The sequence below is a fragment of the Mobula hypostoma genome, chromosome 23 (assembly GCF_963921235.1).
Source record: "Mobula hypostoma chromosome 23, sMobHyp1.1, whole genome shotgun sequence".
NCBI lineage: Eukaryota > Metazoa > Chordata > Chondrichthyes > Myliobatiformes > Myliobatidae > Mobula > Mobula hypostoma.
The window spans coordinates 4,200,827-4,219,287 of record NC_086119.1 but is presented as its reverse complement, the minus strand read 5'-3'; the positions used below and the strand labels follow the sequence as shown (position 1 = coordinate 4,219,287).

At 48.8% G+C, this 18,461-nt stretch overlaps 1 protein-coding gene across 1 annotated transcript; it reads right to left on the bottom strand.

Annotated features, from left to right (window-relative positions):
* Positions 1 to 1,338: 1,338 nt before the first annotated feature.
* Positions 1,339 to 17,206, bottom strand: slc46a1 (solute carrier family 46 member 1). Its single transcript, XM_063031228.1, has 5 exons — positions 16,877 to 17,206; positions 11,447 to 12,284; positions 8,931 to 9,014; positions 4,655 to 4,811; positions 1,339 to 2,418 (listed from the first exon to the last, which is right to left on the bottom strand). Exons 1-5 carry the CDS (start codon positions 17,171 to 17,173, stop codon positions 2,310 to 2,312), a joined length of 1,485 nt encoding a protein of 494 aa, XP_062887298.1. The 5' UTR covers positions 17,174 to 17,206; the 3' UTR covers positions 1,339 to 2,309.
* Between the last annotated feature and the right edge of the window lie 1,255 nt (positions 17,207 to 18,461).

Here is an 18,461-nt window from a genome sequence, read left to right as displayed (position 1 = left end):
TGTGGGAGGGGTGGAACCGAGGGAGGGTCACACCATGGGAGGGGTGGTAATGAGGGAAGGTCACACTGTGGGAGTAGTATTGAGGGAGGGTCACATTGTGGGAGGGGTGGTACCGAGGGTGGGTCACACTGTGGGGTGTGGTACTGAGGGAGCATCACACTGTGGGAGGGGTGGTACTGAGGGAGGGTCACACTGTGGGAGGGGTGGTACTGAGGGAGGGTCACACTGTGAGGGGTTGTACTGAGGGAGGGTCACACTGTGGGAGGGGTGGTATTGAGGGAGGGTCACACTGTGGGAGGTGTGGTATTGAGGGAGGGTCACACTGTGGGAGGGGTGGTACTGAGGGAGGGTCACACTGTGGGAAGGGTGGTATTGAGGGAGGGTCACACTGTGGGAGGGGTGGTACTGAGGGAGGGTCACACTGTGGGAGGGGTGGTACTGAGGGAGGGTCACACTGTGGTGGGGGTGGTACTGAGGGAGGGTCACACTGTGGGAGGGGTGGTACTGAGGGAGGGTCACACTGTGGGAGGGGTGGTACTGAGGGAGGGTCACACTGTGGGAGGGGTGGTATTGAGGGAGGGTCACACTGTGGGAGGTGTGGTACTGAGGGAGGGTCACACTGTGGGAGGGGTGGTACTGAGGGAGGGTCACACTGTGGGAGGGGTGGTATTGAGGGAGGGTCACACTGTGGGAGGTGTGGTACTGAGGGAGGGTCACACTGTGGGAGGGGCGGTACTGAGGGAGGGGCGGTACTGAGGGAGGGTCACACTGTGGGAGGGGCGGTACTGAGGGAGGGTCACACTGTGGGAGGTGTGGTACTGAGGGAGGGTCACACTGTGGGAGGGGTGGTATTGAGGGAGGGTCACACTGTGGGAGGGGTGGTACTGAGGGAGGGTCACACTGTGGGAGGTGTGGTACTGAGGGAGGGTCACACTGTGGGAGGTGTGGTACTGAGGGAGGGTCACACTGTGGGAGGGGTGGTACTGAGGGAGGGTCACACTGTGGGAGGTGTGGTACTGAGGGAGGGGTGGTATTGAGGGAGCACTCTCAGTAACTCCCTGCTAGCAGTGCTGTGCTCTCTCAGTACTGTGTGCTGACTGGGCTGTGTTCCCTCAGCACTGCCCCACTGACCGTGTTTCCATCGCTATCACTGCAGAATTAAGTACATCGCCATGCATTGAAGTCAACATCTTGGGGGTGGACTTAAACCCACGACTTCGTACCGGAGTGTGGGAGAGGTTGCTGATCACGTGACTCCTGCACCTTCACAAGAGGATGACGCTGCAGGCTGGAGGTTCCCTCTGCCCCGCTATCAACCGGACTCCACCGTACAAACGGACCACCGTACAAACGGCTGCAGGGCAGCAGAGCTGAGTTTATTCACAGCACTTGTCCTTAAAACATGTTAACATCTTCCTTTCCTTGTACATGACAAGAAAACCACCACAGCAAGTATGTCTGTCCTGCTTTGTCCAACATGGGAAAAGTATAATCAAGTAAAAGTCCTGGAAAATTATGATCTTGTGATAGCACCGGGTCTGTGTGGGTCTCTTCTGGGTTCTCCCGTTTCATCCCACGTTCTACACATGTACGGGTTACGGTTAGTGAGTTGGGTGCACATTATGTCTGTGCCAGAAGCATAGCACCATGTGTGGGCTCCCCCACCCCCAGCACCTCCTCAGACTCTGTTGGTCATTTACAAAAACACATTTCACTGTATGTTTCCATGTACACGGTGACAAATAAAACTAATCTAATCCATAAAATAAATGGTGCATGAACTCAGCAGATCAGGCAGCATCTATGGAGGGGTATATACCCTCAACATTTTGGAGTGAGGCCCTTCATCAAGCCCTGACATTGACTCTTTATTCCTCACCATACACGCTGCCTGACCTGCTGAGTTCCTCCAGCAGTCAGTGTGTGTTGCTCTGAATGTCCAGCATCTGCAGAGTCTCTGGTGTTTAGGATCCTGTAGTACTTAATTTTTTTTTGGTCATTTCTGAAATTTAACTAATTTCATTGGTAATACATTTCAAGGTGCATAACCATTCCAGGGAGAGAAGGGTATAAAGAACATCGGAAAGGGCAGAGCAGGGAGACTATAGAGTAACTCTGACTGACAGCCAGTAAGGGGTGGACGGACTGAAAAGCCTCCCTCTGTGCTGAATGATTCTCCAGTCCTCGGAGTACCAGCTGTCACCATCAGAGATCGGGGGTAGACTTAGTGGAATCTGACGAGCTGGTGGCTCAGGGCCACCATTTGGATAAAAACTGGATGGGTGACAATGGGAGACATCGCGGGAAGTTCACTCATTCACAATGGAGGAGGCGTCACAACCACTGCTCAGGGGGTCATCTCGGGGGGAGTCTCCAAAACGGCGATATTGCAACTCCGTCCCTCTGCACCCCAGGATCCTTAAAGACAAAAGCATATCAATAACATCAGACATCCAGAGACTGTGACAGAAGTATCTAATCCATGGCGTCCCAGCCCTGGGAGCAAGTGACTGGAGAGTATAGGGAGAGCTTTCATCTAATTCTGTGCCCTGCGAGTGTGTGATCAGATGGTGTAGAGCAGGGTTCCATACCTGGGGTCCAAAGACTCCTCAGTTAATGGCAGAAGTCCATTGTATAAAGAACGTTGGGAACCCATGGTGTGGAGGGAGCTTCACTCTGTGTCTGACCCCAGGAGCGTGTGATGGGACGGTGTAGAGGGAGCTTCACTCTGTGTCTGACCCCAGGAGTGTATGATGGGACAGTGTGGAGGGAGTTTCACTCTGTGTCTGACCCCGGGAGCGTGTGATGGGACAGTGTGGAGGGAGTTTCACTCTGTGTCTGACCCCGGGAGTGTATGATGGGACGGTGTGGAGGGAGATTCACTCTGTGTCTGACTCCGGGAGTGTGTGATGGGATGGTGTGGAGGGAGATTCACTCTGTGTCTGACCCCGGGAGTGTGTGATGGGATGGTGTAGAGGGAGTTTCAATCTGTGTCCGACCCCGGGAGTGTGTGATGGGACAGTGTGGAGGGAGTTTCACTCTGTGTCTGACCCCGGGAGCGTGTGATGGGACAGTGTGGAGGGAGTTTCACTCTGTGTCTGACCCCGGGAGTGTGTGATGGGACGGTGTAGAGGGAGCTTCACTCTGTGTCTGACCCCGGGAGTGTATGATGGGACGGTGCGGAGGGAGATTCACTCTGTGTCTGACTCCGGGAGTGTGTGATGGGATGGTGTAGAGGGAGTTTCAATCTGTGTCCGACCCCGGGAGTGTGTGATGGGACGGTGTGGAGGGAGTCTCACTCTGTGTCTGACCCCGGGAGTGTGTGATGGGACGGTGTAGAGGGAGCTTCACTCTGTGTCTGACCCCGGGATTGTGTGATGGGACGGTGTAGAGGGAGTTTCAATCTGTGTTTTTCCTTTTTTGTTTTGAAGAGCTAACTCCTTCACTGTCTCCCTCTCTTTTTTTTTGCCAACTCTCTCTCTCTGCATTTCCCCCTCTTCATTCCCCTCCTTCCTTCCTCTTTCCCTCACTCTCTCCCTCTCTTTCTTCCATTCTCTCTCTCTTACTCCCACTCTCTCTCTCGCTATCACCCAGTCTCTCCCTCTCTCTTATTCCCACTCTTTCCCCCACTCTCCCACTCATTCCCCACTCTCTCTCACTATACCCCTCTCACTCTCTCTGTCCCTCTATCCCCACTCACTCCCAGTCTCCCACCTATATTCCCAGGCAGAGTGCATTCATACTGACTGGCCCACCTCGTTGCACTGTATTCCCCCTCCCGTGCCCGGTGCTGGGGCTGTGAATGGGTGCGGCTCCTCCAGGTCACTTGGAGGAAGGCCGATACCGATTGCTGACAACACTGTTCTATTCTCGGATTGCTCTTGCTCTTGATAACACAGCCTCATCGGCATTAAAACTGCTGATGGATGATTCTTATCAGGGCACTGATAACGCATTTCCTGCACACTCAGCCCGAGCTGTGGAACTGGGCAGGTAATGCAACTAACAATGGAATCACACAGATGGAATACAAGGATGTCACTTTACAACGGAGAGGAGGGGGAATTTCTTTGGCCACAGAGCAGTGAATCTGTGGAATTCATTGGCACAGATGGCTGTGGAGGCCAAGACATTGGGTATTTACAGTGGCAGATGGTAGAGTCTTGATCAGTCAGAACATCAAAGGTTACGGGAGAAGGCCGGAGAATGGGGACTGAATCAGCAGACTCAATCGGCTGAATTCCAAAATTCTGCACCTATGTTTTATGGTTTTATACTGGGTAACAATTTAACAGCACTTTGGGGACACACAAGCAAAGCATGTCAAAAGCAGAGATAACCCAGAGAAAAGCACTCTGTTTACCTAATAATCCAAATGACAAACCACTTTTACCCCATGAAAAACTCTTTACCCTAAAGCCCAGTGAAGAAATGTCTTCCCAATCACTTAATGAAGAATTTTGTTTGTTCAATAACACAATTAAGAATCATTTTTACCTAATAACTCACTCCTGAAACATTTCCCCGAAAGCTCTATAAATACTGTTTACCCACTAAAGCAATGAAGAACTGTTTATGGAGTAAGCCAAATGAAGAACTGTGTTTGCCCACTGAAGTTTTCCTGACAATCCACCACACAAGAGAGCTGCCTTACCAGATAATCCCTGCTGGAATGAGGAGGAGAGCAGCACCGAAGAGAAACGAGAATCCCTTCATGAAGTAGAGTGTTGCAGGATACAGGGAGCTGAAGACCACTGTCGATACTAGAGAGCAGGCGTTTTCCACACAAGCCACTGAGGCAAACAGGGCTCCTGGTGGGAGAGAGGAGAGCCATCTCAGACAGACCACCTTCTGACTGCCTCCCTGAAGGCACTGGCGAGGATTCCACCTCACGCGTAGGAGCTACTCAACCTGCAGAGCTGTGTAAGGGTCTGCAGGGTCATAAATCCAGATTATGGAGCACCGGTTCAAATTAGAACACAGATCAGACTTTCGGCCCATAAATTGTGCCAACCTTTAAACTCGGCTTGATTACATTAGCTTTCCTCCAAGACGACCACAACTGTGTTGTGGTTTGGAGACTTGTGAGCCTCAATAACCTGGAGAGCTCTACTGGCTGGTGTCAGGGCTTTTCTGCTTTGGCTCTTGGTAGGGCCGCCCATGCCAAACAGGTCAAAGGGTAGAGGCCAGACTAAGAATGGTCGGTCCATCGGTCCTCCAGGTTCAGGGGGTTCAGCTCAGGGCTAACAACCCTGACTGGTCAGAGCAAAACTGTTAGTGAAACAGCAATGAAGAATGCTTCTACATCTGGGAGGCCAAGGACAGACATGGAGGAGCTTCATTGCTGCCCTAACACCGCTGGCAAACGGGCAGTAAATCAGCCGAGCCTAATGTGCCACACATACATTGAAACACGAGTGAAAAGGTGACACTTGTGCTGACAAGTGCAAGCTGCGCTGGGGGTAGCCTGAAAGCATCTGTTCTGCACTGTATTGTGAAACACTATCACAGCTCGAGGAGTCGCAGTTCGCAGTTCAATGCCGGTGCCATCTGTAAGGAGGTCGTACGTCCTTCCCGTGAGACCGCGTGGGTTTCCTGCCACCTTCTGGAGACGTACCTGTTACTAGGTTAATTGGTCATTGTAAATTGTTCTGTGATTAGGCTACCATCAAATTGGTGGCACGGCCTGTTGGGTTGGAAAGGCCTTGTCCATGGTGCTTCTTGAAATATATAAATAATTTATGGTCATCCCTGTGACTGCGTGGTTTTCTTCTGGGCGCTCCAGTTTGCTCTACAGCCCAGACATATGGGTTAGTGTTGGTAAGTTGTGGGCATGTAATGAAGCATGGTGACACTTGTGGGCTGCCCCCAGAATATCCTGGGACTGTGTCGGTCGTTGACACAAATAATACATTTCACTGCGTATATGTGACAAGTAAAACTAATCTTTAATCTTTAAAGGTCTGGAAATCCAGAGCAACACACACAAAATGCTGCAGGAACTCAGATGGTCAGGCGGTATCTATGGAGAGGAACAAACAGTCGATGTTTTGGACCGAGACCCTTCATCAGGACCGGAAAGGAAGGGGGGAGAATTCAGAGTAAGAAGGTGGGGGGGGGGATTTGAAGTAAGATTCTGGGAGGTGATAGGTGGAAAATGTAAAGGGCTGGAGAATAAGGAATCAGATAGGAGAAGAGGTAAAGGGGGGGGGGGACCAGAGTGGAGAATTGAAGGGGGGGAGGGGGAAATACTACCATACGTTTGATAAATCGGTGTTCATGCCATCAGATTGGAGGCTACCCAGATGGAATATGAGGTGTGGCTCTTCCAACCTGACAGTGGCCTCATAGAGGAGGCCATGGACCCACACAATGAAATGGGAATAGGGATTGGAATTAAAATGGCTGGCCACTGGGAAATCCTGGTTTTTGCGAATGGAGCGAAAGTGCTCGACAAAGCAATACATTTCACCGTATGTTTCGATGTGCATGTGACAAATAAAGGTAACCTTTAAAAATCTTCATCTTTCTTCTGCCTCACACTGTGAATGAGCACAGCTCAGTGCTGTCACTGCACAGGGGACTGAATAGCGTCCCAGTTCCTGAGCAAACTGACTAATCCCACTAGCGTTGACAATCACCTCTCTCCAGTCCACACCCTTCAGGGAACTGCTGATATTCTCCACAGATCTGTGTTTTATGAGTTCCCTATCGATCAGAACAAGGTCAAAACTGTAAAAACAAATAACCTTCGCTCATTCAATATCAATTAGGAATTTTATTTTAGCGTTTTACAGCTGAGGATAACAATGATGCAGGGACCATAGACATTCAGGAAATCGCCCTCCCAAAGGAAGGCAATAATGATCACTCAGCTCACAACAGCTCTAGTATTTACCTTTGATCTGAGAACACAGTTTGCAGCAATTGCTCATCTCACTGATGGTGATCTGCTGAGTGGACAAGATGGGGGAAGGATGTGGAAGCTGCACCAAAACAAGGGTTAATGTCATGTCCAGGCAACCACAGTCAACAGCAGGGCTCCATAGGTTAAAAAGCCCCTGGTTTACAGATGGTGTGCAATCAGCCCACGAAAGACAGACCTCGGAAGAGCAGAGGTTTCCTACGCACAGCAGGTGACCAGAGCCATTTGGCACATAGGGACAAGATTCACTGTGGCTTTTCAATGATTCTATTGTGTTTCTTTGTATTTACCATGAATGCCTGCAAGAAAATGAACCTCAGGGTTGTATATGGTGACAGAGTTAAAAATACACGTGGACTAAAATGTTAACTGTCCTGTGCTATCACCAGCGGGATCATCAGTTGATCTGCCACCTGTCTTCAGGAGCTTCAGCCCACTTATGATCAAGACTCCCTCGAGGTGGTGGGCCAGCAGTGCTAAAGCATCACCTCCCACTGGTGAGCTTAAAAACTTGGCATCTGCCTCTATCAGAGATGTTGGTGGCTTCCATCCAACAGATAGTCTGCTCTTCATGTGTCTATGCAACTACTGAAGGGTTTGCAAGATATGTATACACTGTCTGACTATCTGCCCCTCTGGACATACTTGGTCCATACCCATGCTGATCCTTTCTCTGCTGCCTCAGCTACAGCCCTGCTGGTTGACTTGATCTCTCTTCTAGTGAAGCCAAGGCCACGCAGCCACTTCTGGAAAGTGAACGCAATAAACCCACGGCAGCCTACTTCGAATGGATAGCATGAGACCTTCCACCCTCTGTCTCTGCACTCTGATCTTAATTCTGCATACTTGGTTAACTTGCGCTCATGGGCTTCATCGATGTTGTCTTCCCAGGGGACTGTGAGTTCACCAGTAACCACTTCCCTACTGGTGTCAGACCATACGATTATATCTGGGCGCAATGTGGTGACAGTTATTTGCTCCGGGAAACTGCCTTTCCTGTCCAGGTTGGCCTTGACACACCAATCATTGGCTGAAGAAAGTATGCTTGATTGCGAGCCTGCGCTGTACACCCTTGACTTGGAGCCTTCTTTCACAAATGATTTGCGATGTTCTGTGCAGCATGGCGCATGAGATAAGTTGTATTTTAATAATTTACTTTGAACTTCCTGAACTCTGAAGGTAAGGATGCAAACAAAGGATTGTAGGGTCACACTTACTATTGGTCAGTTACTTTACTAATTCTAAAGTATTATTGGCCATAAACATGCAGATTCTATTGGCTATAATACCTGTTTGTTGTAGTGTGATTGGTGATTGATCAGCCAGTAAGGAATTTGAACATCCAGTTGGCCAGTATCTGTATCCAACTGGTTTACTCTGTATAAAGATGCCATTTCTTTGTTCAAACTTTAGAACAGATTGGTGACAGGGGCTGGGTTGTTCTCCTTGCACGCAGATAAATAAAGTCAGATTGAGGAACGAGTGTGAGTTTTCCGAGTCCAGTTAATCGGTGGCGATAGGGAAGGGAGACCTGGAACAGCAGATGGCCTCACTTCCGCCACCGTCCAAGATTACGGAACAAGCTGGGAATCTGTAGGTCAAAGACATTGGTGGGTACACCATGACGTCAGATCCACACCTCTGAGATCATTAGATAAGGTTTTCAGCTGAGTAATAGCAGCATTTTGTGTTCCATTTCGAGATACAGCACGGTAACAAGCCCTTCTGGCCCCATTATCTCCACGTGACCAATTAACCGACTAACCCGTTTGTCTTTGGCCTGTGGGAGGAAACTGGAGCACTGGGAAGAAACCCCACAATCATGCAGAGAACATAGAAACCCCTTGTGGAGAGCAGCGGGAGCTAAACCTGGGCTGCTGGCACTACATTAGCATTATGCTGCAGTGCGGCCTCAAACTTTTAACTTCAGAGCTTCTGCAGCTTTTGCATTTTTATTCTTGGTCACTGAATCAAACCACAAGCCGCTGTGTCCACCTGAACTTACCTTGTTGTGTCACCTCCACTAACTTTGACATCTTGGCTCTAAGCACGGGAGTTGTGGTCATAGCAAGAAATCGCAGCACGTATCCTGGGAAAGAGCAAAGGGAACTTGTTAACAAAACGTGGTACCACTTGAAACAACCCCTCTACACCTGCTGGAACACAGCCATGGGTCTCTATTTGAAACTTTCATCATTGTTGACAAGGAAAACCAACCTACCAATGACGAATAGCAGAGCAGACTCGATGGGCCAAATGGTCTTGTGGTCTTACTGAGCTCCTCTAAAAGGAATATAATGCTGAGGCTTTATAAGGCCTCGGTCAGACCACACCTCAAGTACTGTGAGCAGTTTTGATCCCCTTATCTAAGGAAGGATATGCTGGCATTGGACAGAATCCAGAGGAGGTTCACGAGCAATGATTCTGGGAATGAAAGGGTTAATGTACGAGGAGTATTTGATGGCTCTGGGCCTGTACTCACCGGAGTTCAGAAGAACGAGGGGGGATCTTATTGAAACCTGCTGAACATTGAAAGGATGAGATAGGGTGGACATGGAGAAGGTGCTTCCAGTAGTTGGAGTCGGACCAAAGGCATAGCCTCAGAATAGAAGGACAACTGACAATGGGATCGCACAGATGAGAATACAAGGACAACCCTTGAGAACAGAGATGAGGAGGAATTTTTTTAGCCAGAGGTTGGTGAATCTGTGGAATTCATCGCCACAGATGGCTGCGGAGGCCACATCATCGGGTATATTTGAGGTAGATAGGCTCTTGATTAGTCAGGGTATCAAAGGTAATGGGGAGAGGCAGAAGAAGGATTGAGAGGGATAATAAATCAGCTATAATGGAATGGCAGAACAGACCTGATGGGCCAAATGGCCTAATTCTGCTCCTATGTCTTATGGTCTTATAACATTGAAGTTGTATGCGATGATGTTGAGACCAAGTCTGGAGCATTGTCTGTAGTTCTGATCAGCTGCCTACAGGAAATATATCAATAAGAGAAAATTTACGTGGTTGTTGCTGGGACTTGAGGACCGACGTTATACAGTGTAGAATTTTTGGGGATGAACATCATCGAGGAACTCTTCTGGTCTGTCAACACAAACTCAGTAGTAGGGAAGGCACAACAGAGACTATATCACCTGAGTGAATTGCTGGCCAACTTTTATCGAATTGACTATATTACTTACATCCTTACACGAGGAGTAAAAATGTTTACGCTATGTCTCCATCTAAATGTGTAATTAATAGTAATTTATAATAAATAGTATGTACAACAGGACAGTTAATATAACATAGAAATACAGTTGTGTCAGCATGAATTAATCAGTCTGATGGCCTGGTGGAAGAAGCTGTCCCGGAGCGTGTTGGTTCTGGCTTTTATGCTGCGGTACTGTTTCCCGGATGGTAGCAGCTGGAACAGTCTGTGGTTGGGGTGACTCACGTCCCCAATGATCCTTCAGGCCCTTTTTACACACCTGTCTTTGTAAATGTCCTGAATAGTGGGAAGTTCACATCTACAGATGTGCTGGGCTGTCTGCACCACTCTCTGCAGAATCCTGTGATTGAGAGAAGTACAGTTCCCATACCAGGCAGTGATGCAGCCAGTCAGGATAGACACAGAGAGCATACTGACATACGGAATGACAGTGTGGGACTCTAGCTGCAGCAAGACGGATCACAAAGTCCTCCAACGGCTGATTGGGACAGCTCAGCACATCATTGGGACTCAACTACCGGACCTGGAGACAATCTACAACTCTCGATGCCTACGGCGTGCTCGTAACATTATTAAAGCCCCATCCCGTCCCGGACACTGTCTGTTCAATCTCCTGCCATCCGGTAGGAGATACAGAAACATCTTGGCCAAGACAGTGAGACTGAAAGCAGCTTCTTCCCGAGGGCTGTTGTGCAGCTGAGTGATGCTATGCTCCAGCTTGCCGATGGCCTTTGAGTGTTATGGAGCATCGAAGTCATTTGTTGCATGTAAGTATGTTTTTTTTAAATTAAGCCATACCGCATGCATTGTAGATATATGTTTTGCACAGACTGGAGTAGCACTGTAATCTCATTGTCTTGAGCAATGACAATAAAGTTCTGTTTTATGGAAAGGCTGAATCAGTTGGGACTTTATTCCTAAGAACATAGGAGAATGAGGGGAGGTTTGATAGAGGAATACAAAATTATGAGGAGTATAGATAGGGTAAATGCAAGTAGGCATTTTCCACCAAGGTTGGGTGAGACTAGAACTAGAGGTCATAGGTTAAGGGTGAAGGGTAAAATGTTCAAAGAGAACATCTCCGCTCGGAGGGTGGTGAGAGTGTGGAACAAGCTGCCAGCGGAAGTGGTGGATACGAGGTTGATTGTACATTTAAGAGTAGTTTGGATAGGTACGTGTGTGGGAGGGTGTATGGAGAGCTCTGGTCTAGGTGCAGATTAATGGGACTAAGCAGCATAACAGTTTGGGCACTGACTAGGGCCTATTTTATGTGATCACAGGGAGAAGGAACATACCTGTGAACATGAGAGAGCTGGTGGCAGCCACTGAAAACAACACCAAGCCTGCCATGTTGGACAAGAGGCCGATCCCTGCGATGGCACTGTCTCCGGAGCACAGCTTCATCACCTTCAGTCCCAAGAGGCTACTCAGGTAGGTCAGGTGCTCCATTGCCAAGCCGTACCCAACCAAATCAGACTGCCAGCACAAGGGCGAGCTCAGCTCGAAGAGAATCAGGACGTCCTTCACTCCGAAGTGCACTGTTACCACTATGAAAAGGGAGAGGGCGTACAGCCAAAGGCCCAGCCTGCCGCTCGAGTACAGGCGGTACACCGACCTGTAGTGTTCGACTGTGAAGAGCCTGGCCGGTTGCTTTGTGGACACAGACTCCCGGACGAAGGCAAAGCTATAGGCCGCAGTGGCCAGGTTCAGTGCCAGCACCAGCCAGAACGGATTGGTGAAACCCTGAGCCTTGCTCCACTGCCCCCCGATAATGCTGCCAACCATCCCCGCAATGCCCAGGCACGACTCCAGCACAGCCACGCGGATGGTGCGCGATGACCTGTCAGTGATGTCAGCAATGTAGGAGAAGCAGCCGGCCAGGATGATACTGAAATCCCCCAGCAGCGCACTGAGTAGGCGGCCGATCAGAAAGTACACAACTGGCAGCTCCTGGTACATTACGATGAGGTACAGGGCTGACTGCAGAGCCAAGCCCAGGGCCGGCACAATCAGGATCGGTCTGCGTCCGACACGGTCACTCCACGGTCCAAGCAGGGTCACAGAGAAAAGTCCCACAGCAAAGCCCCCCACGTTGATGTACAGATTCCAGTGTGAGGTTATTGTCTCTACCTCCTGTAAGGCAAATCACAAAATAACTGTCAGCATCTCCCTCCAGCACATTCACATTCAGATTTAGTTATCACGCTTTGGAACTCTGGGTAGTCAAATTCAGGCCTCCTCTTTTGTCAGTCAGGCCACTCTCAGGCTGGTGGAGCAACATCTCATATTCCGTCTGCGTAGCCTCCAACCTGATGGCATGAATATCGATTTCTCCAACTTCCGGTAACTATTCCCCAGCCTTCCCTCTTCAATTCCCCACTCAGGCCTTACACCTCTTCTCCTCACCTGCCTATCACCTCCCTCTGTTGCCCCTCCTCCTTCCCTTTCTCCCATGGTCCACTCTCCTCTCCTAGAAGATTCCTTCTTCTCCAGCCCTTTACCTTTCCCACCTATCACCTCCCAGCTTCTTGCTTCATCCCCCCTTATCAGCTGACACCTCCTAGCTTGTCCTCCTTCTCTCCCCCACCTCCTTATTCTGGCATCCTTCACCTTCTTTCCGGGCCTGATGAAGGGTCTCGGCCCGAAATGTTGACCGGTTATTCATTTCCACAGTTGCTGCCTGACCTCCAGCATTTTGTGTGTGTTGCTCTGGATTTCGTGTTCCGATTCACACTCCATTTATTTATCATATGCACATCAAACCAGACATCGTCATGTCATTTGTGTCAGCCACCATCTAAACCTGAGGATGTGCTGGGGGCAGCCTGCGAGTGTCACCACACATTCCAGCGCCAACGCAGCGCGTCCACAATGTTTAGCAGAACAACACAAATGACGAGGATAAAACAAGCCCCTCCCCCCCCCCCACCTCACCAACTGACCCACTCTCACACACAAACAGGACTCCGGCCTCCCATTCCTGGCTCCAGCCTCTCAGACTCAGACACCAAGCCCTCAGCCTCCAGGCTTGCAGACGTTAGGGCTTAGCCAAACCCAATTTCCCTAACTGTACACACCGCTCCATCAAATCCTCACACCACCCAAATTCTGAAACCAAACAGGTGCTGTCACATTCAGCGAGGATGAACAGAAATCACCCCGGGATCTCCACCACTTGGGTAAGCGGGCCAAGGAATGGCAAATGGAGTTTAATGCAGATAAATGTGAGGTGCTGCATTTTGGGATGGCAAGTCAGGGTGGGATTTTCATAGTGAACAGCCACACCCTGGGGCGTGTTGCGGAACAGGGGGGCCTTGGAGGGTAAATATTAACTGTCCTGAAAGTGGCATCACAGGTAGACAGGGTGGTGAAGGAGATTTCTGGGACACTGACCTTCATCAGTCAGGGTACTGAATACAGAAGCTGGGATGCTAGGTTCCATTGGGTGGGAATACTGCATTCAGTTTTGGTCACCATGCTAAAAGAAGGATGCCAATAAACTGGAAGAGTACAGTGAAGATTATGGGAATGTTGCTGGGACTCAGGAGACTGGGTTACAGGAAGAAGCTGAGCGGGTTCCGACTTTACTTAGATGATAGGATACTTGGTAGTGTGGAGGAGCAGAGGGATCTGGGGGTACATGTCCACAGATCCCTGAAAGTTGCCTCACAGGTGGATAGGGTAGTTAAGAAAGCTTATGGGGTGTTAGCTTTCATAAGTCGAGGGATAGAGTTTAAGAGTCGCGGGGTAATGATGCAGCTCTATAAAACTCTGGTTAGGCCACACTTGGAGTACTGTGTCCAGTTCTGGTCGCCTCACTATAGGAAGGATGTGGAAGCATTGGAAAGGGTACAGAGGAGATTTACCAGGATGCTGCCTGGTTTAGAGAGTATGCATTATGATCAGAGATTAAGGGAGCTAGGGCTTTACTCTTTGGAGAGAAGGAGGATAAGAGGGGACATGATAGAGGTGTACAAGATAATAAGAGGAATAGATAGACTGGATAGCCAGCGCCTCTTCCCCAGGGCACCACTGCTCAATACAAAAGGACATGGCTTTAAGGTAAGGGGTGGGAAGTTCAAGGGGGATATTAGAGGAAGATTTTTTATTCAGAGAGTGGTTGGTGCGTGGAATGCACTGCCTGAGTCAGTGGTGGAGGCAGATACACTAGTGAAGTTTAAGAGACTACTAGACAGGTATATGGAGGAATTTAAGGTGGGGGCTTATATGGGAGGCAGGGTTTGAGGGCCGGCACAACATTGTGGGCCGAAGGGCCTGTACTGTGCTGTACTATTCTATGTTCTATATCAGAGAAGTGTAAAAAATCATGAGGAGCAAACTTTTTCCTGTGGTCACGGAATCAAGAACTAGAGGGGATAACTTTAAGATGAGAGGCAAGAGATTTAAAAGGACCCTGGGAGGCAATTCCTGCACAAAGAGGGTGGTCAGCATACGGAACGAGCTGTTGGAGGAATCACTTTAATACCACCGGAGCATGTCCTGAAATTTCATGTTTTGTGGCAGCAGTACAATGTAGTATATAATTTTAAAAACCTACAAATTATAATAAGAAATAATATTTTACATATCTATATAGAAAGTAAATTAGTGCAAAAAAGAGAGGAAGAAAATAAGTGAGATAGTGTTCATGGGTTCATTGTCCATCCAGAAATCGGATGGCGGAGGGGAAGAAGCTGTTCCTAAATTGCTGAGTGTGTGCCTTCAGGCTCCCGTATCTCCTCCTTGAGAAGAGGCCATGTCCTGGGTGACGGAAGCCATCTTTTTGAGGCATCACCTTTAGAAGGTGTCCTGGATGCTGGGGAGGCTGGTGCCCATGATGGAACTGGCCGAGGTTGCAAATGTCTGCAGCTTTTCACGGTGAGTAGGTACAGTATATTAACACATTTAAAAGACGGCTAGACAGGTACATGGATAGGGAAGGTGAAGCGAGGTAAGAGCCAAATGCAGTTCGATGGAACCAGCTCAGACGGAAAGCTTGGCCAGCAGGGACCAGATGGGCCGAGCAGCCTATTTCCATGCTGTATCACTTTATGCCTCTGTCACTAGGACCAGATTGCCAAGTGAACAAAGGAAACAATTCAGGGATCTGCTCCAAGACTCCGAGTGGAAGTGGAATATTGGCTATCAGCTCCTGGGAATATTTGGCCCACCACCATTCCCAATGGAGATGGAAAAATTTGGGATAGCAAAACTTTGATCCACCACTTTGTTATTATTAATACTGTTCTACCAATTTGTGGTGGCCAGTGCTATCATGTTTGCTGTTGTGTGCTGGGGCAGCAGGCTGAGGGTAGCAGACACCAACAGAATCAACAAACTCATTTGTAAGGCCAGTGATGTTGTGGGGATGGAACTGGACTCTCTCACGGTGGTGTCTGAAAAGAGGATGCTGTCCAAGTTGCATGCCATCTTGGACAATGTCTCCCATCCACTACATAATGTACTGGTTGGGCACAGGAGTACATTCAGCCAGAGAGTCATTCCACCGAGATGCAACACAGAGCGTCATAGGAAGTCATTCCTGCCTGTGGCCATCAAACTTTACAACTCCTCCCTTGGAGGGTCAGACACCCTGAGTCAATAGGCTGGTCCTGGACTTATTTCCTGGCATAATTTACATATTACTATTTAACTATTTATGGTTTTATTACTATTATTTATGGTGCAACTGTAACGAAAACCAATTTCCCCTGGGATCAATAAAGTATGACTATGACTTAATTCTCCGCAGATGACAAACACACATGAAACCCGGCTGTTATTTTGTTTGGAAACCCTTTGCAAAGTATTACAAATACATGCGCTAACAGATAACTGTTACTACTTGTTTGTTTTTATATTCTACAATTATTGATGACTGTGTTGTTTATAGATATTGCATAATCAATATTATGTGTTTATTCAGAACTTAATCTTCATTTTGATCTTTGTAATCTCCTTTGTTTACGCGATTTTATTATCTGACCAGACAGAGGATGTTTTTATCTGGGAGAGGTGGGGGGGGGGGAAGAGAAGTTTTTCTGGAGCACCATATTGGTGTAAATCTATGTGCAGGATGGGGTGGGGTGATCTGTAGTGGGGGTTGTACAGGACCGTACGTGAGCTCAAAGACGTAACTTCCCTACTTTGTGTAGCTTTTGTTCATCTCTTTTGTATCTGGATGTGTGTGTGTGTGGGGGGGGGGCGGGGTAGGCTTAAATTAACAGGGAACAGCCCTTTTCTCAATGCTCTAATGTTATAGATCCAATCAGTATTTTTAGGTCTGGTCATTGGGTTAGTTTTGACCATTTGGGGAGCAGGTTTTGTTTTATGGCTTAGTTCTAGAGTCTAGCAGATTCCAGCTTTGACCACCGATTATTCTGTGAAATTAATGATGGATCATCCCGTGAAATCCGTTTGCTAAATCTGTTTTAAATATTGACGCCCTGAGCAATCTGTTATCTTGTGTACTCGGTTTCGAATGCTGATTATTCTGGTTTGAAGACGTATTATCCCAAGTAACTGGTTATTGATGGTCAATCCTCCAGAGTAACCGGTTGCTGATGATGGATTATCCCTTGTAACCGGTACTGATGATCGGTCCTCACGAGTAACCGGCTACTGGTGATCGCTTATCCCCAGTAGCCAGTTACTGACGGTCGGCCCTGAATAGCCGGCTACTAGTGTTCGAGTAAGCGGTCAGCGACGAGCAGCGGCTGCCTCACCCTCTCCAGCTGGGCCTCGGGCCCCCGCGACCTGTTGCAACCTCGGCTCCGGTTGCCGCTGAATCCGAGCTCGGCGCTCACCCTCTGGAAGATGTACTGCGTGGTGAGCGGGACCTGCAGCACCAGGGCCAGCATGGCCATCAGCAGCACGGGCTCTACCGTCACGCAGCAGCAGTAGCTCCGCAGCCGAGCCCCCAGGCCCGGTGCTCGAGCCGGCCCCACGGCGGGGGACGGGGACGGCAGCGGCGAGGGCTCGGGCTCGGGCTCGGGCTCGGCCTCGACTTCGACAGCCGCCATCTCGCCACTCGGGGGCGGGGCGAAGACCTGTCAGTCTCCGCTCTCCCCGTGGTAAGCCCCGCCCCAACCAGCTCCGCCCACGGAGTTACGTCACGCCATAGCCTTTGCCACGCCCATGCTGGTTTCCCGTTCGCCGCCGGTACAGTAGACTAATTTCTCCTAGCCCCGCTCCATGATACAGTATTTCTCTTTGTTCCACACCATGTTACTTTTTCCTTTGCCATGCCCCTGTTAAATTTACCCTTGTCCCACCCCAAGCTAATTCCATTTGCCACCCTATGCTAATTTCCATTTGCCCCACTCAATGCTTATTCGCATTTGCCCTGTCCAAAGTTAATTTCCCTTTGCTCTGCCCCATGCCAAATTCTATTTGCCTTGCCCCTTCATAAAACCGGAAGATACAGGAGCAGAAGTAGGCCATTCGGCCAAGTCTGCGCCACCATTCAATCATGGGTTGATCCAATTCTTCCAGTCATCCCCTGCTTTCTCCCCCATACCCTTTGATGCCCTGGCTAATCAAGACCCTATCTATCTCTGCTTTAAATACACCCAATGACTTAGCCTCCACAGCCTCTCATGGCAACAAATTCCACAGATTTACCACCCTCTGATTAAAGTAATTACTATTTAATTACTGTATTTATGGTTTATTACTATTTATTTATGGTGCAATTGTAAGGAAAACCAATTTCCCCCCGAATCAATAAAGTATGACTATGACTATTTCAGCGCATCTCAGTTCTAAATGGACGTCCTTTAATCCTGAAGTCATGTGCTCTTGTCCTAGAATCCCCTACCATGGGAAGTAACTTTCATAATTTTCCCTTTGTTGCAACCTCATGCTAATTTTTACCATTTGTCCCACTCCTGCTAATTTTTGCCCTTTACCTCCACCCCACGCTAATTTTTGTTAATTGACCCACCTCCTTCCTGATTTCTGCCCTTCCCCACCCCAATGTCCTTTTGATAATTTCTGCCCTCCTCACCCCCATCCCATGGTAATTGCTGTCTATTGCCCCAACCTCATGCTAATTTTGGCAAATTACTACCCTGCTCCCCTACCAATTTGGCTCTTTGCCCCAGCTCCTATGCATAGTTGTCCCTTCTGCCTCCCGTTCTAATTTCTGTCTTTGCTCCACCCTTTGTAATTTCTATGCCATCTCTTTGCTAACACATAGCTTTCCGCGAACACTTGTCAATCAACACCAACCCATTTTCCCACCCTCTTGCCAGTTTTCACTATTTTCTTCATTCCATTCTTTGCTTGAAATAACCTCTGGTAATCCGT